The sequence below is a fragment of the Coregonus lavaretus genome (genome assembly GCF_964263955.1).
Source record: "Coregonus lavaretus genome assembly, chromosome: 20".
NCBI lineage: Eukaryota > Metazoa > Chordata > Actinopteri > Salmoniformes > Salmonidae > Coregonus > Coregonus lavaretus.
In genome coordinates, this window is record NC_140007.1 from 34,078,931 (window position 1) to 34,105,679 (window position 26,749).

General features: G+C 44.7%; 2 protein-coding genes across 2 annotated transcripts in view; both read right to left on the minus strand.

Annotated features, from left to right (window-relative positions):
- Nucleotides 1–24: 24 nt before the first annotated feature.
- On the minus strand, nt 25–14,676 carry rsbn1 (round spermatid basic protein 1). Its single transcript, XM_084184889.1, has 7 exons — nt 14,104–14,676; nt 12,937–13,580; nt 5,891–6,028; nt 5,456–5,598; nt 4,121–4,288; nt 3,498–3,606; nt 25–3,121 (listed from the first exon to the last, which is right to left on the minus strand). Exons 1-7 carry the CDS (start codon nt 14,672–14,674, stop codon nt 2,504–2,506), a joined length of 2,391 nt encoding a protein of 796 aa, XP_084041015.1. The 5' UTR covers nt 14,675–14,676; the 3' UTR covers nt 25–2,503.
- Nucleotides 14,677–18,188: 3,512 nt separating this feature from the next.
- magi3a (membrane associated guanylate kinase, WW and PDZ domain containing 3a) overlaps nt 18,189–26,749 on the minus strand; it is a 251,585-nt gene continuing 243,024 nt past the window's right edge. The window contains exon 23 of the mRNA XM_084185095.1: nt 18,189–23,013. Coding sequence (XP_084041221.1) covers nt 21,968–23,013 — 1,046 coding nt within the window. The 3' untranslated portion in view covers nt 18,189–21,967. The remainder of the gene's footprint in view (nt 23,014–26,749) is intronic.

Below are 26,749 nucleotides of genomic sequence, written 5' to 3' on the forward strand. Positions count from 1 at the left end.
GTCATGTCACTCAGATAATTCATACATAATGCACACATACAATTATTTATTTTGAAAAATACAAGAAACGTTTGAATTGCATTTTGTTTTCTACTCAATTCACATGATTGATCACACTTTTAATAACATAATTATATCAAATGTAACTTGTTTTACCCCAAAATGTTTTTTTCTAAATATTTTTTTGTTTATATCATTAATTAAAATACAAACATCAACAACAGTAATTATTTGTATTAAAACTACACATTACATTTACATTTCAGTAATTTAGCAGACGCTCTTATCCACAGCGACTTACAGTTAGTGAGTGCATACATTTTTCATACTGGCCCCCCGTGTAGCAGGCCTTGGTCATCAGGCAGACTACACATTAGAATTTGACAAAAGTCAGAAGAAACAGGAGCTAGCTGCCAATTTATTTCAGTACCTATTTGACAACCATCTGTTTAACAAATTGCAATAACTAGCCATTCGACTTTTCAGAAAAACTGCATGTTTGAGAAAGACTTAAAATACATGAAAGGCATGGTTCTGAATGACCAATGTTCATTCCAAAGGTAATTATATCTTCATACTGTTCTTTTTACTTATTTAACCAACCTGATAGAAGCCTTCTATTCCACAGGTTCCACATCTGGAAATCATGGAGCATAAGGAAGCAATTTATAGTCTGTGTTATTATAGACTTATAGGCCTACAAACAAATCACAGTTTCAAATGGGCAGAATTGTCAAGGAACTAAAATGCTAGCTAAACCCTAATCTGCATCCTAGGGAATGCATCAGTTGTACTGACAGACCTTTAAGGAACAACTAGTCGAGAGGCCAGTATCCTTCACTCGACCTGGGCTTCCGAGGCTAGGGAACACCCAGCTCTCCCTTACATATACTTCTTTTTCAGCATAGTTACCACCAGACAGACAAGTGCAAAAACAAGAAAACGTACATAAAACAACACTACACAATAGTGGTCACTACATTGCACTCAGATTTCACCTACCACAAAGTGTACCCATTACAGTACCTTTTCATCAAAACATTGAGCGAAAAATTGTATGACAAAGTGCACTGACAGCATTCACATAATTCTAGATAACATAACAATAGATAATACATAACATTTTAAAATGCGTGGACATTATTTCAGGAAAACATCTCACAAAAGTGATTGCTGACCATAACCATTCTTGCCTCACCATCACAGACCCAAACTGCCCTCACCTCAGACAGGTGCAACTTGTGTAACACCTCACACAGGTTTAACCCTTTATTTACCATTATAAATGGACAGTCTAAAGTAATAGACTTAATTCAGAACAAATGACCATTTGTTTTAAATTTTACGTTTTAGTCAGTTAGCAGACGCTCTTAACCAGAGCGACTTGCAGGAGCAATTAGGTTTAAATGTCTTGCTCAAGGGCACAGACAGCTTTTTCACCTAGTCAGCTAGGGGATTCGACCCAGCAACCTTTCGGTTACTGTCCTAACCGCTTTATCGCTAGGCTACCTGGTTTTACTTAATGCAGAACAAATAAATAAAACATCAGAAGCAGTGTAAGCCCCGTGTAGCTCAGTTGGTAGACCATGGCGCTTGCAACGCCAGGGTTGTGGGTTCGTTTCCCACGGGGGGCCAGTATGAAAAAAAAATGTATGCACTCACTAACTAAGTTGCTCTGGATAAGAGTGTCTGCTAAATGACTTAAATGTAAAATGTGTAAAAGTGGGACAGTAGAAAATAAATGGGACAGTAGAAAAACATTAAAACATGGCATAACATCGATAGAAATGGCTGAAAGTTGGACAATGTTTTGGACATAAAGTATTGTACTGTATCAACATCTGAGTGTCAAACACCAGAACATGCCATTCATTGTTTAATTACACATTTAAAAAAATATATGAATGAATCCACAATCCAATACAAAAACTCAGGCCAACTCTGCATTTGTGAAGCACAGACAAAAATAACGAACAACTCGGGAAAATATCTTATATGTGAATTTCCACAGTTCTTTAAAACTCTATTGTACATTCACCATTACAGAAAGTCTCAAGAACGCTAGCCTAAGAATACATTTAAAAAATGTATTTGAGACTGATTGCTGTTCTTCGGGTGGCAGGCACTTTTCTCTAAAAACCAATTAGGCAATGTACATGATATACACCTTGGTAGTCTCTCTCGATTGGCAAAGCGAGTTGCCTTGGTAACTCACGAAGCAAGTTAGGAAACTCCCCAGAGGGACCTCAGTTTCAGATACTAACAAATATAAACACGGACACTTTTTTTCTGACAAATGTTTCTAAATTTACTTTTCACACTTTGGCTGAGAAAAAAAACGTATAGGATTGTCTCTGATACTGCATTTACACATAAAAATAATACATTATAATCTGAATAATTTAAAGAGAAGAAATTCAAAAAGTTAGTCATATTCCTTGAAATAAACTGCTCTCCCTTAGAGGGTAGCAAAAGCAGCTAAAGGAGTAAAGGGGAGGGAAGGTCATTTGAGGAAGTCAGTGGGGCAGTGACGCTGTACATCATGGTGGGGTCGCGGGGAGTTGTAGTCTCGACCAGGGGGAGGCCAGACCAGGGGCTGTGGAAGCCTGGGCTCTAGGCTGGAGGGGTTAGAACCAGGACCAGAGGAGACATGTGGCAGGGGGCTCATGCCCAGGTAGGGAGGGGGCAGGTGGGCAGACTTAGCAGGCTGAGGACGGGCTGGCCGGGGCTCTCTAGGTGGAGTAGCAGGCCTCTGAAACACTGATTCCTCAGTCTTGGCCACCCCTCCCTGGGTCGTGTCTGTCTGTGCCTGCAGACCGGCACAGTGGGGCACTTTGGCATCCGGCTGGGCCGGGGAGGGGGAGGATAAGAAGAATTGACCCGATGTTGTGCTCTGGTCGTTGGGCTTGTGTTGGGCGTGTTCCCCCCAGTCCTTCTCCTCATGGTACTGTCTGAGGCGGATGTGCCAGGCCAGGCTGCAGACTGCCGAGACAGTTTTGAACTGGTGAATGACGTTACGGGGGATGAAGTAGATGTCGTCGTCACAAAGCTGCACCCGCACGTAGCGGATGCCCTCCCGCCTCAGCTGGTTCAGCTTGGCATCGTCTACCCACTGGACACACTGCAGAGAGAGACGAGAATTATGGGTAGGCTTACCGGATCTGTTCCCACACAGCAGCAGTAAGCCTGTCCTGTCACACCTGCCTGGTATCTCGACCAACACTGAACTGAACTCCAGAAAACTCCAGAGAAGATCATGCAGAATTGGTCATTCTCTGGGACCAGAATAAAGCCTCTGGTTCTGTAAATTAAAGCTCTAAACTGACTCACTAAATGGCATATTATGTCATCCACTCCAAGGCTTTCAACCTCATGCATGTCTGATCCTTTTGATGACTAAGCCTATCAGACATTTGACCTGCTATGATCCCATACAGCGGAGATTCATGCATCACCCTAACAGGTTCAAGGTTCAATAAGAGCTCAGTTCCTCCTACCTGAGACACAGGGGGCTCGTACAGATCCAGCTGTAGCCTCTGGACCACATTGTTAAAGTCCTCTGCGTGGAAACACACCACATCTTTGGTTATCCTCGGACGCTCACTCCTGTAGATCAAAAACAGTTTGTTCACTGGACATATGGATCACACCTACATAAATGTTGATACAATGTGGAATCAAGGGTGAAGAGTCAAAGTAGTGAAAGTGGTTTAACATATCACAGGTATCCGTTATTTTTTTTATTTAACCTTTATTTAACTAGGCAAGTCAGTTAAGAACAAATTCTTATTTACAATGACGGCCTACACCGGCCAAACTTGGACGACGCTGGGCCAATTGTGTGCTGCCCTATGGGACTCCCAATCACGGCCAGTTGTGATACAGCCTGGAATCGAACCAGGGGGTCTGTAGTGACGCCTCAAGCACTGAGATGCAGTGCCTTAGACCGCTGCGCCACTCGGGAGCCCGTATGACAACAGAAACACTGGATGAAGCATCCCAAACTGGAATTCTTTCACCAGCATATTCATACTGCATCGCAACTGAGAGCCAAGCAGAGCCGAATGAATACCAAACACTCACCATTCCCCAAACGGCCCTACTTTCAGTAAAACCTCACCATTCCCCAAACTGCACAGCCTTCAGCACGCCCACTGCTGCGGTACTCTGCCAGTCGAAGCTCTGGCCCACGTGGTCAGCATGAGCCCTGGTTCGGTCCTCAAACAGCACCTCTCTGGGCTCACTGGTCCTGGGCAGGTAGTGAAGGTTCTTAATTTCATTCATGGACCTACAGGGAGGAACAGGAGAGCACATACTACAGTCAACCACCAGCAGAGAAGGGGAAGTGAGGAGGAGTGGGGAAAACGGATGGAAGAAGACACAGTGAGGACAGATATGAGGAGTGGGGAAAGGGATGGAGGGAGACAGTGAGGACAGATAGGAGGAGTGGGGAAAGGGATGGAGGGAGACAGTGAGGACAGAGAGGAGGAGTGGGGAAAGGGATGGAGGGAGACAGTGAGGACAGAGAGGAGGAGTGGGGAAAGGGATGGAGGGAGACAGTGAGGACAGAGAGGAGGAGTGGGGAAAGGAATGGAGGGAGACACAGTGAGGACAGAGAGGAGGAGTGGGGAAAGGGATGGAGGGAGACAGTGAGGACAGAGAGGAGGAGTGGGGAAAGGGATGGAGGGAGACAGTGAGGACAGAGAGGAGGAGTGGGGAAAGGGATGGAGGGAGACAGTGAGGACAGATAGGAGGAGTGGGGAAAGGGATGGAGGGAGACAGTGAGGACAGAGAGGAGGAGTGGGGAAAGGGATGGAGGGAGACACAGTGAGGACAGAGAGGAGGAGTGGGGAAAGGGATGGAGGGAGACACAGTGAGGACAGAGAGGAGGAGTGGGGAAAGGGATGGAAGGAGACACAGTGAGGACAGAGAGGAGGAGTGGGGAAAGGGATGGAGGGAGACAGTGAGGACAGAGAGGAGGAGTGGGGAAAGGGATGGAGGGAGACAGTGAGGACAGAGAGGAGGAGTGGGGAAAGGGATGGAAGGAGACACAGTGAGGACAGAGAGGAGGAGTGGGGAAAGGAATGGAAGGAGGCACAGTGAGGACAGAGAGGAGGAGTGGGGAAAGGAATGGAGGGAGACACAGTGAGGACAGAGAGGAGGAGTGGGGAAAGGGATGGAGGGAGACACAGTGAGGACAGAGAGGAGGAGTGGGGAAAGGAATGGAGGGAGACACAGTGAGGACAGAGAGGAGGAGTGGGGAAAGGGATGGAAGGAGACACAGTGAGGACAGAGAGGAGGATTGAGAACGAACAAGGAGAGGGAGTAGAGCTACACTGGCACAAACGAATAAATGATCCACCTATAAGGAGGCTTATTATGTGTTACGTCATATATGTTATTACTATATTATTACTGTGTTACTATGATAAAAGTCCTTGGATGTTTAGGCTACCTGCGTCGTTTGAAGGGTGACTTGGGCATGTCAGCGGTTGGCACCATCTGCTCACCCGGCCGGACCCACATGATGGGCCCATCATCACTCTGGGAACGACAGTCCAGCTTCAGGTTGGAGAGACTTCCCCAAGGCAGGGTCATCTGGACAGACAGACATAGTTTCAGTGACAATCATACTCTTGGTATACAATGATTCATTCAAAAATCTTAGGCCTACATTGAGACAGAAATTTTAAGCAATTACTACCTTTGTCTCACTTCAGTCTGTTAGCCATAGCTGTAGGCCTACACATAAACCATAGATCTACACTTCAGTTCTAAAACGATGGCCAGGAGGCTAGTAAGAATGAATAGAAAGCCAGCAGATTTGTATTAATCATTTGATAAATTCCAAGCACAAACATCCCTAACATCCATTCCCTCGTCCTCTGACCTTCAGAAAGGGGGACTCCTCCAGCATGTCCAGGAACTCTGGGAAGTAGTCCCCCACCTCCTCTGCCATGGCTCCCACCAGACTGATCTGTCTCATAGGACCGGCCCGGTACGTCCCCGAGCAGTAGGTCCGCCCCACCTACAGGACAGGGAGAGAGGTCAGAGGTCAGACCAGACTGATCTGTCTCATAGGACCGGCCCGGTACGTCCCCGAACACTAGGTCCACCCCACCTACAGGACAGGGAGAGAAGTCAGAGGTCAGATCAGATTGATCTGTCTCATGGGGCCGGCCTGGGACGACCCACCTACAGTCAGCACACAGGTGGAGAGGTAATGTTGATTTGGCTCAATCTGAAATTAATGCAATGCCAATGTGCATTGGCTTTAGGCTTTAATATATCATTAGGATATTGGACTAAAAGTGACCCAGGTGGATGGTTTGGTGAGCATGGAGCCGTCCAAGGCTTTCCAACATTTAGCTAACCCTAGTTAGTTAGTGCAATATAATCAAGCAGTGCCCTGCATTCATGTTCCTCCTCTGAACGCGTTAGTAGCCCTTGGATATTCTAGTGGAAACGCTGCATTAAATGAGGCCTAGGCTAATTGTCTGTGTAAACTGCACAGAGCACTGTATTAACCGTGTGTGTGTGTGTGTGTGTGTGTGTGGTGCTATCAGCCCTATGAGTCTCCATTGGTCTGGTTAAACAGAACAATAAAACGTCATGGAACAAGTCAAGAGCCACTCCATTAGGCCTCTAGGGAGCATAGCAACAGGGAAAACTTGGCAGGAGTCCAGCTATAGAATTAACATTGGTGTACTTTGGAATGAAACAACTATTGGATGACTAACTGGCTGTTGAGCTCATTCATAACTTTGTCTAAGATAAGAGCTGGTGGGTACACAGCTATAACCCAAACAAAGCTATAACACCTAATTCACAGTCAATCACTTTATCAGGCCGGTTGAGGTCTTGACGATGGGACGGAACAAAAAGCCTGCACAGCCTGTAACTCTCCAGGACCAGGATTGGTGACCACCGCCAGAATACTTAAGTGACGGGGAAAACATTGATACAGTTACATAATCGGGATATTATTTTTTGGCATTTTTCCTTCCTAGCTTGTTCTCCATCTTCTTTTTAAATACGGAGACAATTTGTTTTCAGCACCTTTATTGTCCCTCTGAAGCAGACATACAGTGCATTGGGAAAGTATTCAGACCTTCATTTTTTCCACATTTTGTTACGTTACAGCCTTATTCTGATTATTATTTTGCTCATCAATCTAAACACAATATCCCATAACGACAAGACGAAAACAGGTTTAGACATTTTTGCAAATTTATTAAAAATAAAAAAACGGAAATATCTTATTTACATAAGTATTCAGACCCTTTGCTCTGAGACTTTAAATTGAGCTCAGGTGCATCCTGTTTCCATTGATCATCCTTGAGATGTTTCTACAACTTGAATGGAGTCCACCTGTGGTAAATTCAATTGATTGGACATGATTTGAAAGGCACACACCTATCTATATAAGGTCCCACAGTTGACAGTGCATGTAAGAGCAAACACCAAGCCATGAGGTCAAAGGAATTGTCCGTAGAGCTCCGAGACAGGATTGTGTTGAGGCACAAATCTGGGGAAGGGTACCAAAACATTTCTGCAGCATTGAAGGTCCCCAAGAACACAGTGGCCTCCATCATTCTTAAATGGAAGAAGTTTGGAACCACCAAGACTCTTCCTAGAGCTGGCCACCCGGCCAAACTGAGCAATCGGGGGAGAAGGGCCTTGGTCAGGGAGGTGACCAAGAACCTGATGGTCACTCTGACAGAGCTCCAGAATTCCTCTGTGGAGATGGAGAACCTTCCAGAAGGAAAACCATCTCTGCAGCACTCCACCAATCAGGCCTTTATGGTAGAGTGGCCAGACGGAAGCCACTCCTCAGTAAAAAGGTACAACAGCCTGCTTGGACTTTGCCAAAAGGCATCTAAAGGACTCAAACCATGAGAAACAAGATTCTCTGGTCTGAAGAAACCAAGATTGAACTCTTTGGCCTGAATGCCAAGCTTCACGTCTGGAGGAAACCAGGCACCGCTCATCACCTGGCCAATACCATCTCTACTGTGAAGCATGGTGGTGGCAGCATCATGCTGTGGGGATGTTTTTCAGTGGAAGGGACTGGGAGACTAGTCAGGATTGAGGGAAAGATGAACGGAGCAAAGTACAGAGATCCTTGATGAAAACCTGCTCCAGACCGCTCAGGACCTCAGACTGGGGCAAAGGTTCACCTTCCAACAGGGCAACGACCCTAAGCACACAGCCAAGCACACAGAGACCTGAAAATAGCTGTGCAGCGACACTCCCCATTCAACCTGACAGAGCTTGAGAGGATCTGCAGAGAAGAATGGGAGAAACTCCCCAAATAAAGGTGTGCCAAGCTTGTAGCGTCATACCCAAGAAGACTCGAGGCTGTAATCGATGCCAAAGCTGCTTCAACAAAGTACTGAGTAAAGGGTCTGAATACTTATGTAAATGTAATATTTCCTTCTTTTTTTGGTATAAGAAAAAAATTATAAAAACCTGTTTTTGCTTTGGTATTATGGGGTATTGTGTGTTGGTGGATGAGGGGAAAAAAACATTTAAATCCATTTTAGAATAAGGCTGCAACGTAACAAAATGTGGAGAAAGTGAAGTCTGAATACTTTCTGAATGCACTGTATGGTGAGCAATATGTTTGGAACATTAAATCGCAATAAAACTGCAGTAGCGAATCGCTATACATATAGAATTGTGAGAATCGCAATACAAATAGTATCGGCACCTAAGTATCCACTGGCGTAACGCAGTTTCTCTGGACCCCAGAATATACAACTGTCCTGTATAGGCTACCTGAACCTGCAAGACATGAGCCATCCCCGCACGCTCTCCCAGCTTGGATAGGAAGTGTAAAAAAATAAAAAATAAACTCTGCATTCCACAGTAAGAACATCATACCAAAGGTCAAGCATGGTGGTGGTGGTGTGATGGTTTAGGGATGCTTTGCTGCCTCAGGACCTGGACGACTTGCCTTAATAGATCCTCAAGAGGCGGGTGGACAAACAAAAACCCACAAATTCTGACAAACTCCAAGCATGTCAAAAATGTTATGAATTGATTAGCATTTTAATGAGGGAAATAAGTATTTGACCCCCTCTCAATCTAAAGATTTCTGGCTCCCAGGTGTCTTTTATACAGGTAACAAACTGAGATTAGGAGCACACACTTAAAGGGAGTGCTCCTAATCTCAGCTTGTTACCTTTATAAAAGACACCTGTCCACAGAAGCAATCAATCAGATTCCAAACTCTCAACAATGGCCAAGACCAAAGAGCTCTCCAAGGATGTCAGGGACAAGATTGTAGACCTACACAAGGCTGGAATGGGCTACAAGACCATCGCCAAGCAGCTTGGTGAGAAGGTGACAACATTTGGTGCGATTATTTGCAAAAGAACTGTCAATCTCCCTCTCCCTGGGGCTCCATGCAAGATCTCACCTCGTGGAGTTGCAATGATCATGAGAATAGTGAGGAATCAGCCCAGAACTACGCGGGAGGATCTTGTCAATGATCTCAAGGCAGCTGGGACCATAGTCACCAATAAAACAATTGGTAACACACTACGCCGTGAAGGACTGAAATCCTGCAGCGCCCGCAAGGTCCCCCTGCTCAAGAAAGCACATATACAGGCCCGTCTGAAGTTTGCCAATGAACATCTGAATGATTCAGGGGAGAACTGGGTGAAAGTGTTGTGGTCAGATGAGACCAAAATCGAGCTCTTTGGCATCAACTCGCCGTGTTTGGAGGAGGAGGAATGCTGCCTATGACCCCAAGAACACCATCCCCACCGTCAAACATAGAGGTGGAAACATTATGCTTTGGGGGTGTTTTTCTGCTAAGGGGACAGGACAACTTCACCGCATCAAGGGACGATGGACGGGGCCATGTACCGTCAAATCTTGTGTGAGAACCTCTTACCCTCAGCCAGGGCATTGAAAATGGGTCGTGGATGTTTATTCCAGCATGACAATGACCCAAAACACACGGCCAAGGCAACAAAGGAGTGGCTCAAGAAGAAGCACATTAAGGTCCTGGAGTGGCCTAGCCAGTCTCCAGACCTTAATCCCATAGAAAATCTGTGGAAAAGCTGAAAGTTCGAGTTGCCAAACATCAGCCTCGAAACCTTAATGACTTGGAGATGATCTGCAAAGAGGAGTGGAACAAAATCCCTCCTGAAATGTGTGCAAACCTGGTGGCCAACTACAAGAAACGTCTGACCTCTGTGATTGCCAACAAGGGTTTTGCCACCAAGTACTAAGTCATGTTTTGCAGAGGGGTCAAATACTTATTTCCCTCATTAAAATGAAAAATCAATTTATAACATTTTTGACATGCGTTTTTCTGGATTTTTTTGTTGTTATTCTGTCTCTCACTGTTCAAATAAACCTACCATTAAAATAATAGACTGATCATGTCTTTGTCAGTGGGCAAACATACAAAATCAGCAGGGGATCAAATACTTTTTTCCCTCACTGTACACCAGTGGCAGTCAGTGCCGTTTAAGATGAGGGAGGATGATTGTTTTTCATGAGCATGGCCTTATTTCTATGACAGCATATTGGATGACTGTCATTCATATTCCATTCACCCAGTTCAAACAGCGATAGGTTTAGGCTACTACATGATACTCAAATTTTCCCTATACCCATCATGAGGTTGCTACAACCTAGCCTATGAATGACAGTTTACAACGTAGGTGCACACAGGTTGAGAGACACATTCTTGCCTGCATCTAGCTGATATAGGGTGAAATCATTAGTCCAATAGTTACAAACGAGAGTTCCTATTGGACAAATTCAGGTATGTTCATCACCATTTTGTTCCGTTTGCTTCCGTTTAAGAAACGTTTTTTCAACAGAATTGGCGGAATGAATACACCCCTGATCACGCATAAACACAGTTCACTTTAGCAACCACGTTGTATTCCTTCTCGCATCTATGCACTCTCCTCCTCTCACCTCTTCCCTTCGCTTGTGGACTTCAATGCAGAACACATCAGCTGTATGTGACCAGGCGGAAAAACGCTCCAAGCCAAACCGCTACACACAGCCTACATCGTTGTCACCATATTAGTTAAAGTCACGTCATAGTCAGCATAGCTAATATAATATAAAATGCCATTTAGTGGACGCTTTTATCCAAAGCGACTTACAGTCATGCGTGCATAATTTTTTTTTGGGGTGTATGGGTGGTCCCGGGGATCGAACCCACTACCTTGGCGTTACAAGCGCCGTGCTCTACCAGCTGAGCTACAGAGGACCACTGCATTAGTAAATTCGTTACAATCACGCAGTAACTGTTTCCCGGGCACCGATGACGTGGATGTCGATTAAGGCTGCCCCCCGCACCTCTCTGATTCAGAGGGGTTGAGTTAAATGCGGAAGACACATTTCAGTTGAATGCATTCAGTTGTTCAACTGATTAGGTATCCCCCTTTGCCTTTCCCTAACGTTACAGTGTACAGTCAGTAAGCAGTTACACCGGCAGGCCCCGGTGGCAATAAATTAGTAAAACCAAAAGCTTACCTTGACTTGGAAGAGTTCCAGTGTTGTATTGGAAAGTCATAGCCAGCAACTAACATAGCATCCCTCTGTTTGAGCAGGGTGTTTCAGTAGGCTAAACTAGCTAGCTGCATTTGCTAGCTAAATAAGTGAAACTGAAAAAAAATTAGGAAATCTCTCTCTCTCTCTCTCTCTCTCTCTCGATTTCTCTTGCTTCTCCTTCATTTTGGAAGAAATGAATTTGTTTTAAAACTGTTCAACTACTGTCTTTCTCTCTATTTGAGTCAACTACTCACCACATTGTATGCACTGCAGTGCTAGCTAGCTGTAGCTTATGCTTTCAGCACTAGATTAATTATATGATCCTTTGATTGGGTGGACAACATGTCAGTTCATGTTGCAAGAGCTCTGATAGGTTGGAGGACATCCTCTGGAAATTGTCATAATTACTGTGTAGGTCTATAGAAGGGGGTGAGAACCATGAGCCTCCTAGGTTTTGTATTGAAGTCAATGTACCCAGAGGAGGACGGAAGCTAGCTGTCCTCCGGCTACACCATGGTGCTACCCTACACAGTGCTGTTGAGGCTACTGTAGACCTTTGCAAAATAGTGTGTTTTAATCAATTATTTGGTGACGTGATTATATTTAGTATAGTTTTATCTAAAAAGGCTAACTTTAAATGTTTTACAATTTTTATTTTTATGAAATTCACTGAGGATTGTCCTCCCCTTCCTCCTCTGAGGAGCCTCCACTGATACACACTGTATTTATACTCCGGACTCCGACATTGCTCGTCCTAATGTTATATATTTCTTAATTCCATTCTTGTACTTTTAGATTTGTGTGAATTGTTAGATATTACTACACTGATGGAGCTAGGAACACAAGCATTTCGCTACACCCGCAATAACATCTGCTAAATATGTGTATACGACCAATAAAATTTGATTTGAACGAAATCGCAAAACAGGTTTATTTGTTCAAGCCCTCAAGAATTGTTGTCTGCTAAAGATAATAATCTGTTTGCATCTGCCAATTTATTGGATGTCCAGTATCCAGACGACCTGTCCTCAGTTAATATTTTTCCAGAACTGCTGTATTTGAAGCACAACTCCTTTCTGCCCAGTTCTGTAAGTTTCCCTGATGTTGCTATGGCAATCAAGCTGTTTTTACCATCCCTGTAACTGTCGCTTCTGCGGAGAGATCGTTTTCTAAACCACAACTCATAAAGAACTACCTAAGAAGCATTAGGCTCTTGGTCTGATATGCGCTTTTGAACACCTGAGTAAGCTCCACTCATTGCGCTGGGCCGTCGTAGCCTTGACCACGGGCGGAATTTGTTCACTGATATCCCCTCATACTTTCAATCAGTTAATTTTTTCTTTTTCAGTCACATTCCTGAAGCCCAAGAAACAAATACTTAAATTCCGTAAAGTTGTATTACACGACCTGAGAGTGGAAGTTAGCGATAGTAGTGGTCTCGATATCCTTCTTCCCCAGGATCTCCATCTTGACCGGCGTGGAGGGGAAGTTGAAGGCAAAGTAGTCCAGGAAGTCAGGTAGGTAGGCAGCAGCCCTGTGCACCACAGCCAGGGCATAGCAGGCTGCCCCTCTGGGTCTCTCAGCAAATGCCAGCTCTAGGAACTCCTGGGCGAAGCGCTCCATCTCCCACGGCCGTAGAGAGGCCAGCTCATCAGCGTAAGCGTGCAGAACCGATGCCCCACCATTGGCCTGGCGCTCCTCGTGGATGAAGCGTCCGTAGACGGTACCTGTCTGCAGAGACGAGCTGCGGATGAAGTGGTCTTGGGGGGAAAGGAAGGGGGGGTGGGGGGGGTTGTGGCTGTGTAGCTCTTTAGGAGTGAGGTGGTTGTTGTGGCCTGTACCAGGCTGGCAGTGTTTCCCCTCCTTCACAGGGCCAAGGCGGGCTGAAGGACTGTGGTCAGTCAGACCTCCGTACACGGTCTGGACCTCCTTGTTGTACGTACGGATCCTCTTACGACGCTCATCCTCACGGTGCCGCCGCTTCTTTTTCTTTTTCCTCAACAGGTACTCCTCCAGTGACTGGGCCTTGCTGTTCTCATCATGATGGGGCTCTGGAGACAGGAAGACAATAGCTCATTACCATGCACATCGTTTGTCAATACCCAAATTGCAATTGGTTCACGTTTTTATTTTACCAGGTAAGTTGACTGAGAACACATTCTCAGTTACAGCAACCAGGCCGATTGGAAGCTGGGGATGATTAGGTGCCAGGTGGCCATGATGGTAAGAGGGTTGACAACTAGGAGTACTGTAAAACAAGCCTGAAGACTCACACTAAATTGTTCTGCTGCACTGTTTGCTACATAGTTTATTCTCTGCAATGAAAGTAGGCTTAATGTCTGTGGGCGTAGCGTTTGGCCAAAGCAGCCTCTGGGTTGGCAGGCAATTGTAAAATAATAATAATTACCTTGTCACGCACCTTACATGTGCGTCACTTGGCTACTTTTGCATATGTAAACAAACATAGCTTTGTCATAACTGTTTGTCTGACTTAATTGTAATTTTGCATAAGATTCCAGAATTAAGAGTGGTAACATACTAATATAATGGAAAAGAATATGAAGAATAACCTACCTTTCTTTTTCTTACATATGACTACTTCATGTTTTACGTTATCCTCTGTGTTTTCCTTCTTAGGTTTGAGTTTGAGCTCTTTCTCCCTGTGCTTTTCCTTGTTCTCCTGTATCTTGGCCTTGGGCTCCGCCACTTTGAGGGGCGTGAAATTGAACACTCCAGGCGGCAGAACCAGGGGAAGTGCTTTCTTCCTCTCCAACTTGGCTGCTGCGGGTACCACCTTCCGCGCAGGCAGAGGAGGTTGCAGGTGCGAGTCCTTCTTTGCACCATTGGTGTTGTTGTGCTGATGGTGGTGATGGTGCTGGTGAAGTCGTTGTACTGTAGGTTTTTCGGCGCTGGAGTTGCGTGGTTGTGGTTGGCCATTCTGCTGCTGTTGAACATGTTGTGGGTCATGGTGGTGGCGATGATGATGGAGCTTTACTTTCTTTGCCTCCTCGGATGAACGCTGGCGTTTATCCGCGGACGGTGACAGTTCCCTCTTTTTCTTCTTATTTTCTTTGGCTAATTTATCAAGACCGTCCCTTACCTTATGTTCTACTTTAATACGGAGCAAGTCGACCTGCGCAGCCATTTTGCACGTACATTTAATTAAAGGGCTAGAAATTCATACTGCGCAACTCGATGGGAGTTTGTAGTTCTTGTAAGCGCTCAGCGATCTTGTATTTGTAGTTTTTCCACCCTTTCTGGTCTATGGGCAGCTGATGCGCACTCTCAGTATTGTAGTTAGTTGTAAGGCTATCTGGGAGTTGAAGTTCGTGTTTTAGAGCATGCGTGCGCCTCTGCACGCACTCACTTTTACAGCTGACATAATGGTAAACTGAGCGACACTCGGAGAGATAGACAGAGGACGTTGCAGGTGCGGGTCCTTCTTTGCAGCTTTGGTGTTGTTATAATCCTCATGGGCGGCGCACAATTGGCCCAGCGTCGTCCAGGGTAGGGGAGGGAATGGCCGGCAGGGATGTAGCTCAGTTGATAGAGCATGGCGTTTGCAACGCCAGGGTTGTGGGTTTGATTCCCACGGGGGGCCAGTATATATATATATATTTTTAAATGTATTCACTAACTGTAAGTCGCTCTGGATAAGAGCGTCTGCTAAATGACTAAAATGTAAATGTATAATACAATAATATTAATAATATGGCATTTAGCAAACGCTTTCATCCAATGCTTTTATTACAGTCATACATTCATGATGGTACCAGGAATCGAACTCACAACACCAACTACGCCATACAGGACCTAATTGTGCAATCTCCTCTGCCATAGTTCTACACATTTCAGGTTGAACATTGAACTGAACCATGTGGTTGCCTGTTAAATATAATGTAAAACATGTATTCTATAACATTCTATTCTGCATATTGTATATTTTAGCAATAAGGGAGGAGAGGGTTTGGTATATGGCCAATATACCAGGGCTAAGGGCTGTTCTTATTCACGACGCAACGCAGAGTGCCTGGATACAGCCCTTAGCCCTGGTATATTGGCCAAATACCAAACCCTCTCCTCCCTTATTGCTCAAATATACAGTGGTCCTCTGTAGCTCAGCTGGTAGAGCATGGCGCTTGTAACGCCAAGGTAGTGGGTTCGATCCCCGGGACCACCCATACACAAAAATGTATGCATGCATGACTGTAAGTCGCTTTGGATAAAAGCGTCTGCTAAATGGCATATTATTATTTATTATTATTATTATTATTATTATTATTATATTGGCCAAATACCACAAACTCTGAGGTGCCTTATTGCTATTATAAACTGGTTACCAATGTAATTAGAGCAGTAAAAATAAATGTTTTGTCATACCCGTGGTATACGGTCTGATATACCATGGCTGTCAGCCAATTAGTATTCAGGGCTCGAACCACCCAGTTTATAATTATAGATACAGGGCTAATTTATTTGTAAAACAATTATGAAACCAGAGATTGTGGATGTAATGACGAGATACTCATGTCTTCGACCTAACTATGGGTCACATCTAGATGGGATACATCTTATGTCAAACTGACGTCAGAAGTTATTATTTTTTTGCATTTACCTAACCCGTTTCGAACCTTAACCTAATACACCTAACATGCTTCGTAAATTCTCCTAATCTGCTACGAAAAAGTCATTTCTGGTAAATTCTGACAAACTGTATCCCATCTACTAAAAACGTGAATGTCGATCAACCCAAAGGTTGAGAGGTCGAATCTCATTACGGACAACTTTAGCATTTTAGCAACTTTCAACTACTTAGCATGCCAGCTAACCCTTCCCCTAACCTTAACCCTTTTAGTTAACCCTAACCTTAACCCTTTAAACTAACTCCTAAACTTAACCCTAACCCCTAGCCTAGCTAACGTTAGTGCCTAACTAGAAATTCGTAACATATCATACGGATTGTAATTCGTAACGTATCTTACGAAAAGGGTGATAGACATCCACAGACCATACGAAACGTAACATACTAAATGGAGTGTCTCGGATTTACATACAGAATAATACGAAATGCTCTGAGACCAGGTTGATGTGCAGGGGTACAAGGTAATTGAGGTACAGTAACTATGTACACCGAACTAAAAAATATAAACGCAACATGTAAAGTGTTGGTCCCATGTTTCATGAGTTGAAATAAAAGATCCCAGAAATGTTTCATACACACAAAAAGCTTATTTCTCACAAATATTATGCACAAATGTGTTTACATTCCTGTTAGTGAGCATTTCTCCTTTGTCAAGATAATCCATCCACCTGACAGGTGTGTCATATCAAGAAGCTGATTATACAGCATGATCATTACACAGGTGCACCTTGTGCTGCGGACAATAAAAGGCCACTCTAAAATGTGCAGTTTTGTCACAAAACACTGCCACAGATGTCTCAAGTTTTGAGGGAGTGTGGAATTGGCATGCTGACTTCAGGAATGTCCACCAGAGCTGTTGCCAGAGGATTGAATGTTAATTTCTCTACCATAAGCCGCCTCCAACGTTTAGAGAATTTGACAGTACGTCCAACTGGCCTCGCAACCGCAGACCACGTGTATGGCGTCATCTGGGCAAGCGGTTTGCTCATGTCTACGTTGTAATCATAGTGCCCCATGGTGGGGTTATGGTATGGGCAGGCAGGCATAAGCTACAGAAAACCAACACAATTGCATTTCATCGATGCCAATTTGAATGCACAGAGATACCGTGACGAGATCCTGAGGACCATTGTCGTGCTATTCATCTGCCTCCATCACCTCATGTTTCAGCATGATAATGCACAGCCCCATGTAGCAAGGATCTATACAATTCCTGAAAATGTCCCAGTCCTTCCATGGCCTGCATACTCACCAGACATGTCACCCATTGAGCATGTTTAGGATGCTCTGGATCGACTTGTACGACAGCGTGTTCCAGTTCCTACCAATATCCAGCTACTTCGCACAGCCATTGAACAGAAGTGGGACAACATTCCACAGGCCACAATCAACAGACTGATCAACTCTATGCAATGGAGATGTGTTGCGCTGCATGTGGCAAATGGTGGTCACAGCAGATACTGACTGGTTTTATGATCCACGCCTGTATCTTAAAAAAATTAAAAGGTATCTGTGACCAACAGATGCATATCCGTGTTCCTAGTCATGTGAAATCCATAGATTAGGGGCTAATGCATTTATTTCAATTGACTGATTTCCTTATATGAACTCAATAAAGGCTTTGAAATTGTTGCATGTTGCGTTTATATTTTTGTTCTGTATACATATGGGAAACACTCTTTTCATGCCACTTCGATACAAAGTGATTTTCGCTAACCCCTTTCCTAACATTAACCTCAGTCTCCTAACCTGCTATGTTAATTATCCTAACCTGCTACGAAAAAGTCACTTAATTCGGAATCGAAGTGACGTGAAAAGAGTGTTTATCATGTACATTTAGGTAGGGGTTAAGCCATACAAAACCTCCATACAAAAATTCCTCACTTTAGTGTTTATTTTCGATCAGATTTTGGGCGGAGTAAACCCTCTTGCACCAATGACTGTAGGCTTCACACAAAGGAATACGTTTATTCAGTAAAACTTTATTTATCAGGACATGAACAGAATTACCTGATTATTTTCTCTCACCCCTTTTATATAATTTTCTTCTCAATTACTTAAAAAAATAATGGAGTGATTTACAGTTTTTTTTTTTTCTGAATGAAGGCAAGTATTTATACAGGTGCTGTACAATTTATAAACATTTACAACTACCACATAATGTAAAGACCAAAAGGCTGTTTTCTGTTGAAGCAATGCAAGGCCACATTATTATATACAGACACGTGACATGAATGCTGGGAGATAAAAGGGAAACTATATATAACGGTGAAGAGTAAATCAAAATCAGTATACTTGTCTAAGATTTTATCACGAGACAATTTAATTAAAATGTTGCTACACAACAGGACAAGCAAGTTTACAAATCTGGTGATGTTTCTAATTTAATTCCCATGTATTGTTAGTGCATATCAAATTTTCAATGCAGTTTATGGAGTTTACTTGATTTACAGGGTTGATTGGAAGAGAAGACTTGAAGTTGTGGTCCTCTGTAGCTCAGCTGGTAGAGCACGGCGCTTGTAACGCCAAGGTAGTGTGTTCGATCCCCGGGACCACCCATACACAAAAATGTATGCACGCACGACTGTAAGTCGCTTTGGATAAAAGCGTCTGCTAAATGGCATATTATTTATTAAGTTGGACACACCCAAATGTAAGGTTTTAGCTGATCATTTTCAAAGCTGCCACATAACCGATGCCCTCAAACAGACTAGGCTATCATTGTGTAAACTAATGTAATTTTGTAAAATCGTGACACAGATTAGGGGCGCCACATAGCCTAGCAGTTAGGAGTGTTGGGCCAGTAACCAAAAGATTGCTGGTTCGAATCCCGAGCCGACTAGGCCAAAAATTGGCCGATGTGCCCTTGAGCAAGGCACATAACCCTAATTGCTCCTGTAAGTTGCTCTGAATAAGAACGTCTGCTAAAATGTAAAACATTTAAATGTAGATTTCAGGGATTCTCGCATGGAGTTCCTTTATTTCCATTCCTCCAGAAGAGGGCACTAAAGCAGGGGTTCACAAACATTTTCACTCTGGGCCCTCCTTCCAGCATTGGGGAACATCCCGCGCCCCCCTTGCGCGTTCACGCGCCACGTCTATTTCTATGGGCACAAGCACTGTTCATGACACAAACTGTTCACACCCCTCTTGTTGGTGGAGAGAATTTTGCAGGTTTAAGCTTATTTCCTGCAATTCTACTCCTTTTGTTATGGGGTGCAAAGAACATTTTGCAGTTTTAAAGCTAATTTTCTTGCAATTCTATCAATTTTGCCATGTTTAATGTGTATTCTAGTGATATTTGAGTGACAAAAAAAGTACAACTACTTATGGGCAAAAAAACCCAACAACAACAAAAAAAGGTTGACATGGGCTAGTTGATCTGGACATTTCTGACAAGTTATAAATAGCTCTCTAAGGTATGCAATGACTAACATGACAAGAGGATCTGATGATGCACTACCCAATTTCAAAATTGCACCTCGTGCATTCTACTATTACAACTTTCAAGAGTAAGTTTAAAGCCGGACTGAGTTCCGTTATCCCCCTAGGGGACCCCTCAGAGGGCGCACCCCACAGTTTGGGAGCCACTGGTCTAAAACATGGTTTCCCAAAGTCTGTCCTGGGGCACCCCCTGGGTGCACGTTTTGGTTTTTGCCCTAGCACTACACAGCTGATTAAAAAAAATCAAAGCTTGATGATGAGTTGGCTATTTGAACCAGCTGTGTAGTGCTAGGGCAAAAACCAAAACGTGCACCCAGGGCCGAGTTTGGGAAACCTTGGTCTGAAGTGTGCCAGAATATATCAGGATATGTTTGGCATTACTGTAGTTTTTAGATGTATTTAATATTAACATCTTGGACTGGTGTACAATTAAAAGCAAATTTTTATGTGCACATTGGAAGAACAATTGTGGTGTCACAAAAATGCAAAGGTCTCACTTTTTAACTTCAATCTGCCAATACAGCTAATTTACCCCCACATTTGGATTAGCAAACACCTTGCTAAATAATACACATATTAGATAACGTACAGTCAAAGCTACAGCACTGTCTAAAATACATATCTGTCAGCTTGTAGTATACACATTTAGCCAGAGGATCTAAAATGGCTGCTTACAATAAATAACATTATGGATGAAGGATGTGAACGGATAGAAATACAGTGTATACGGATCATAGACTGATATGGGATAGAATGATCTAGTACTCCATATGTGATTGACATGGCTCATCCAATATGGGGGCACAGTTATTGATACGGTGACGTGAATGTAATGTGATGTACACTGTAGTCCCGTGTAGCTCAGTTGGTAGAGCATGGCGTTTGCAACGCCAGGGTTGTGGGTTCGTTTCCCACGGGGGACCAGTATGAAAAAAAATGTATGCACTCACTAACTAAGTTGCTCTGGATAAGAGCGTCTGCTAAATGACTAAAATGTAAATGTAAATACACTAAAACACAGTAGTGATGAGCAATAATTGAAGTACAGATGTAGGATCTTAATTTGAGCCAGTTTGCTACAGCAGGAAAATAATCCTGCAGCAACAGGAAATGTGGATTATAATTAATGGTCATTTTTGTAGGGTGAAATTTGAAAGTGTCAGAAGTCTTTTTAAACCTCAAATACACTACAAGTTTGAGGAAAGGACATTTATCCTGCAATAGGGTGGCTATGCGGCTAAAAGCAAATGAACATTTTCAGTGGTGATGTCTCCAGACACTATTTCTAGAATGGCTCATAATAATGTCCGGAACGGAGTAAATGGAATGGTATCAAACACCTGGAAACCATGGAAACCATGTGTTTGATACCATTCCACTGATTCTGCTCCAGTCATTACCACGAGCCCGTTCTCCCCAATTAAGGTGCCACCAACCTCCTGTGGTCAATACATCAAAATATGGAATGGCTCAGTATGGATACATTAATACTTATTCTTTGTCATTTAATCTCAATAAATAACAATATGCTTCATAATAAACACACGTGTAGTAGTAAACAATATACCTAACCACAAGTGTCTGGTCTTCAGATAGATATGCATATAAAGCTTTTCCGTAATGATCTAAAATCCACTGCAAAGCTGATGACAACAGTGATTCAGAGTCTACACAGAGCGTGTAGCCTACACACCCAGTTAACATGTCTGGACTGGATTTCTAGATATGGACAGAAAATGATTGAAAACCCAAACCCCCTCATCTCCCAGTGACTTGAGGAGAAATCACCATCACCTCTTTATACATCCATCTGGTACATAGCAGTGGATCAATCCCACCAGCCACAAGGAACACAAAACGCTGAGTGATTGCCTGGATAAGAGTCTGTCTTTTAAACCTTCATAGTGATAAACAACAACATCCTTCATCAAAGCCAGCATCAGAGAAGAGGAAGCATCTCCTTTCATTCAACTACAAAAGAGTTTCACATCACAGAAAGGACGATACATCACATGACATGGACCAACTTCCTCCCAGCATGTCGGAGTCTCTGATTGGCACAAAACAGATTTGGACTTCACATCCTCCAGATCATCAGACAGGCACCGACTCTGCAGAGCCACAAACTGACTGAACTCTGGACATAAAAACAGCCTGTAGCAAACTGTGAAAAGAAGCACTGATATGCAATAGGAGGCAATGTGATGATAAGGAGTAACACAGTGATGCAAAATAGCCTAAATCCTCTCAATCCTCATTGGTCCATTCTAAATGTCATCATGCTGCAGATAAGCAGAACTGTAGAAGCCGTGTATGTATCTGTTATGGACAGGTTAGTCTGTCTACGATGCATCAGTTTCCCTCCACATGAGAGTGGATCTTGGCTGAGCTAGGGACCTTCCAAGGCCCTGGGGTGATGGTGGCCTGCTTCTTGCTGCTGGGGTTCCTGTTGCATGTAGGGTCCTGGCTAGCAGCACTACTGGTGCTATCCCTGGTGTCCCTCTGATTCTCTTCCTCCGCTGCCTCTCTGTGTTTGCCCTCTCTCTGACTCCTCTCTCTCCGATTCAGGGTTCCGCCCTCTGAGACTGGCCCTGCCTTCTCCTTCTGTGTCTGGGAGTGGGATCTATGAGGCTCCGCCTCTCGCCCCACCCCCATGTCCTTCCTGCGGCGCTCGCTGGTTCCCGTCTCTCTCTCCTGTCTGTGAGAGGGGTCCTCTTCCTTACGTCTTCTTTCTCTCCCCTGAGTGCCCTCACCAGAGGCAGGGTTGGAGCTGGGATGCTGCCCCCTAGAGCGCCTCTGACCCTCCTGGCCCTTCGAGGGCTGCCTGGAGACTGCTGCCTCCGGATCCCTCTTTGATGTTGTGTTCCTGGGGCTGGAAGAGCGGCCCTCTCGATCCTTCCGGCCCTCGCTCTGGCCATGGGCCTTCCTCTCCCTGCTCAGGTCTCCCTCCACTGAGCCGTTCTTGTGTTCAGCACTCCCTGCCTTGTCTCGGTCTACTCTGTCGGTCTTCCTGGGGCTCTGGGAGCGCTCCTTGGTTTCAGCCCGGCCTTCGGTGGATCTCTTGGGGTTAGCATGCTTGTTGCTGTGGGAGGTGATGGAATCACTTTTCTTGGGGAGGGTGTTGTTGTTGGGGCTGTTGGCTCTCCTCTGGCTATGGTGGTGAGGCTGCTGCCCTCTGGCCTTGTTGGGCTCCAGCAGCCTAGAGGGGGAGGGTGCAGCGGCAGCAGACGTATCCCAGTCAGAGGGCTCCTCGGGGGCAGAGTTGTTGGTGGAGGAGGGGCAGGGCAGCTCGGAGGTGGACAGGGAGATGGAGAATGGAGAAGCGGGGGATGACTGCTCGTCAGATGCAGAGAGTCTAGGAAAGCTTGAGGGTGAAATGTTCACTTTCTCCTTCATACCTGGAATAAAGGCATTGAGAGTCATAGTGAGTGAGAAAATGGTTCCACCTCCAGCTAGCTGAGAAATAAATAATAATACAGATTGTGATACTGAAGCAGATTGGAGAGACTGTAGTTATACAGTGGGGAGAACAAGTATTTGATACACTGCCGATTTTGCAGGTTTTCCTACTTACAAAGCATGTAGAGGTCTGTAATTTTTATCATAGGTACACTTCAACTGTATGATTTTTAAGTAATTAATTTGCATTTTATTGCATGACATAAGTACACTGCTAAAAAAAATAAAGGGAACACTAAAATAAAACATCCTAGATCTGAATGAATGAAATAATCTTATTAAATACTTTTTTCTTTACATAGTTGAATGTGCTGACAACAAAATCATATAAAAATTATCAATGGAAATCAAATGTATCAACCCATGGAGGTCTGGATTTGGAGTCACCCTCAAAATTAAAGTGGAAAACCACACTACAGGCTGATCCAACTTTGATGTAATGTCCTTAAAACAAGTCAAAATGAGGCTCAGTAGTGTGTGTGGCCTCCACGTGCCTGTATGACCTCCCTACAACGCCTGGGCATGCTCCTGATGAGGTGGCGGATGGTCTCCTGAGGGATCTCCTCCCAGACCTGAACTAAAGCATCCGCCAACTCCTGGACAGTCTGTGGTGCAACGTGGCGTTGGTGGATGGAGCGAGACATGATGTCCCAGATGTGCTCAATTGGATTCAGGTCTGGGGAACGGGCGGGCCAGTCCATAGCATCAATGCCTTCCTCTTGCAGGAACTGCTGACACACTCCAGCCACATGAGGTCTAGCATTGTCTTGCATTAGGAGGAACCCAGGGCCAACCGCACCAGCATATGGTGTCACAAGGGGTCTGAGGATCTCATCTCGGTACCTAATGGCAGTCAGGCTACCTCTGGCGAGCACATGGAGGGCTGTGCGGCCCCCCAAAGAAATGCCACCCCACACCATGACTGACCCACCGCCAAACCGGTCATGCTGGAGGATGTTGCAGGCAGCAGAACGTTCTCCACGGCGTCTCCAGACTCTGTCACGTCTGTGACATGTGCTCAGTGTGAACCTGCTTTCATCTGTGAAGAGCACAGGGCGCCAGTGGCGAATTTGCCAATCTTGGTGTTCTCTGGCAAATGCCAAACGTCCTGCACGGTGTTGGGCTGTAAGCACAACCCCCACCTGTGGACGTCGGGCCCTCATACCACCCTCATGGAGTCTGTTTCTGACCGTTTGAGCAGATACATGCACATTTGTGGCCTGCTGGAGGTCATTTTGCAGGGCTCTGGCAGTGCTCCTCCTGCTCCTCCTTGCACAAAGGCGGAGGTAGCAGTCCTGCTGCTGGGTTGTTGCCCTCCTACGGCCTCCTCCACGTCTCCTGATGTACTGGCCTGTCTCCTGGTAGCGCCTCCATGCTCTGGACACTACGCTGGCAGACACAGCAAACCTTCTTGCCACTGCTCGCATTGATGTGCCATCCTGGATGAGCTGCACTACCTGAGCCACTTGTGTGGGTTGTAGACTCCGTCTCATGCTACCACTAGAGTGAAAGCACCGCCAGCATTCAAAAGTGACCAAAACATCAGCCAGGAAGCATAGGAGCTGAGAAGTGGTCTGTGGTCACCACCTGCAAAACCAGTCCTTTATTGGGGGGTGTCTTGCTAATTGCCTATAATTTCCACGTGTTGTCTATTCCATTTGCACAACAGCATGTGACATTTATTGTCAATCAGTGTTGCTTCCTAAGTGGACAGTTTGATTTCACAGAAGTGTGATTGACTTGGAGTTACATTGTGTTGTTTAAGTGTTCCCTTTATTTTTTTGAGCAGTGTATTTGATCACCTACCAACCAGTAAGAATTCCGGCTCTCACAGACCTGTTTTTATTTAAGAAGCCCTCCTGTTCTCCACTCATTACCTGTATTAACTGCACCGGTTTGAACTCGTTACCTGTATAAAATACACCTGTCCACACACTCAATCAAACAGACTCCAACCTCTCCACAATGGCCAAGACCAGAGAGCTGTGTAAGGACATCAGGGATAAAATTGTAGACCTGCACAAGGCTGGGATGGGCTACAGGACAATAGGCAAGCAGCTTGGTGAGAAGGCAACAACTGTTGGCGCAATTATTAGAAAATGGAAGAAGTTCAAGATGACGGTCAATCACCCTCGGTCTGGGGCTCCATGCAAGATCTCACCTCGTGGGGCATCAATGATCATGAGGAAGGTGAGGGATCAGCCCAGAACTACATGGCAGGACCTGGTCAATGACCTGAAGAGAGCTGGGACCACAGTCTCAAAGAAAACCATTAGTAACACACTACGCCGTCATGGATTAAAATCCTGCAGCACACGCAAGGTTCCACTGCTCAAGCCAGCGCATGTCCAGGCCCATCTGAAGTTTGCCAATGACCATCTGGATGATCCAAAGGAGGAATGGGAGAAGGTCATGTGGTCTGATGAGACAAAAATTGAGCTTTTTGGTCTAAACTCCACTCGCCGTGTTTGGAGGAAGAAGAAGGATGAGTACAACCCCAAGAACACCATCCCAACCGTGAAGCATGGAGGTGGAAACATCATTCTTTGGGGATGCTTTTCTGCAAAGGGGACAGGACAACTGCACCGTATTGAGGGGAGGATGGATGGGGCCATGTATCGCGAGATCTTGGCCAACAACCTCCTTCCTTCAGTAAGAGCATTGAAGATGGGTCGTGGCTGGGTCTTCCAGCATGACAACGACCCGAAACACACAGCCAGGGCAACTAAGAAGTGGCTCCGTAAGAAGCATCTCAAGGTCCTGATTACTTAAAAATCATACAATGTGATTTTCTGGATTTTTGTTTTAGATTCAGTCTCTCACAGTTGAAGTGTACCTATGATAAAAATTACAGACCTTTACATGCTTTGTAAGTAGGAAAAGCTGCAAAATCGGCAGTGTATCAAATACTTGCTCTCCCCACTGTATTAAAGTCTGGGATATATTGTACATTCAATATGTGAAGGTGGTGAAGCATCTTGAAATCTTCTAAAATAAGTGCACATTCAATAATCCACTAACAAAATGTATTTCTTACTCCATCTTTCCATTATAACCTTTCAAATATGAGCTTTTAAGTCACATCAGACAATATGAATCTGAGATATGTTTCAGTGCCATCAAAGGGAGGTAGGCGTAAGCTTTTCTACACCACCGCACGGCTGTCGTTTGAATTTCCCTCAAGAGCTGATAAGAGTAGCGCTGGCGTGATTGAAAGAGCAAAGATGTGTAGCGGAGAACCAGAAAGTGAGATGGACTTAGTGGAGCTGAAATGGGGTTTCGATTTCTACGAGAAACAACCCATAGAAATCCATTCTTCTTAAAATCAGGACAGGAGAGAGATGATGACGGTGAACGCACATACATCATTTTCCTCTATCTCACTGATCAATATCTAGGTAACGACTTTCTCCTGGTCTCGATCATTGTGATGTTGCGTGCGTTCCGCGGCAACGGCATGTTTGTGTTCTGTAATAACAACACATCATGCTCCAGTGTGGGTCTCAGGCCCCAATTCAATCAATTGCAGATAAAGGAAAACTGCAGTTTCACTCAGAATGTTAACGCTGTATTTCAAAGACAGGTTTGGTCCTTGAGAATAACTGTCTTTTCGTGGTTAACACCTCAGAGTGAACCTGTAGTGCAATTTCCTTATTTGTGATTTATTGAATTGAG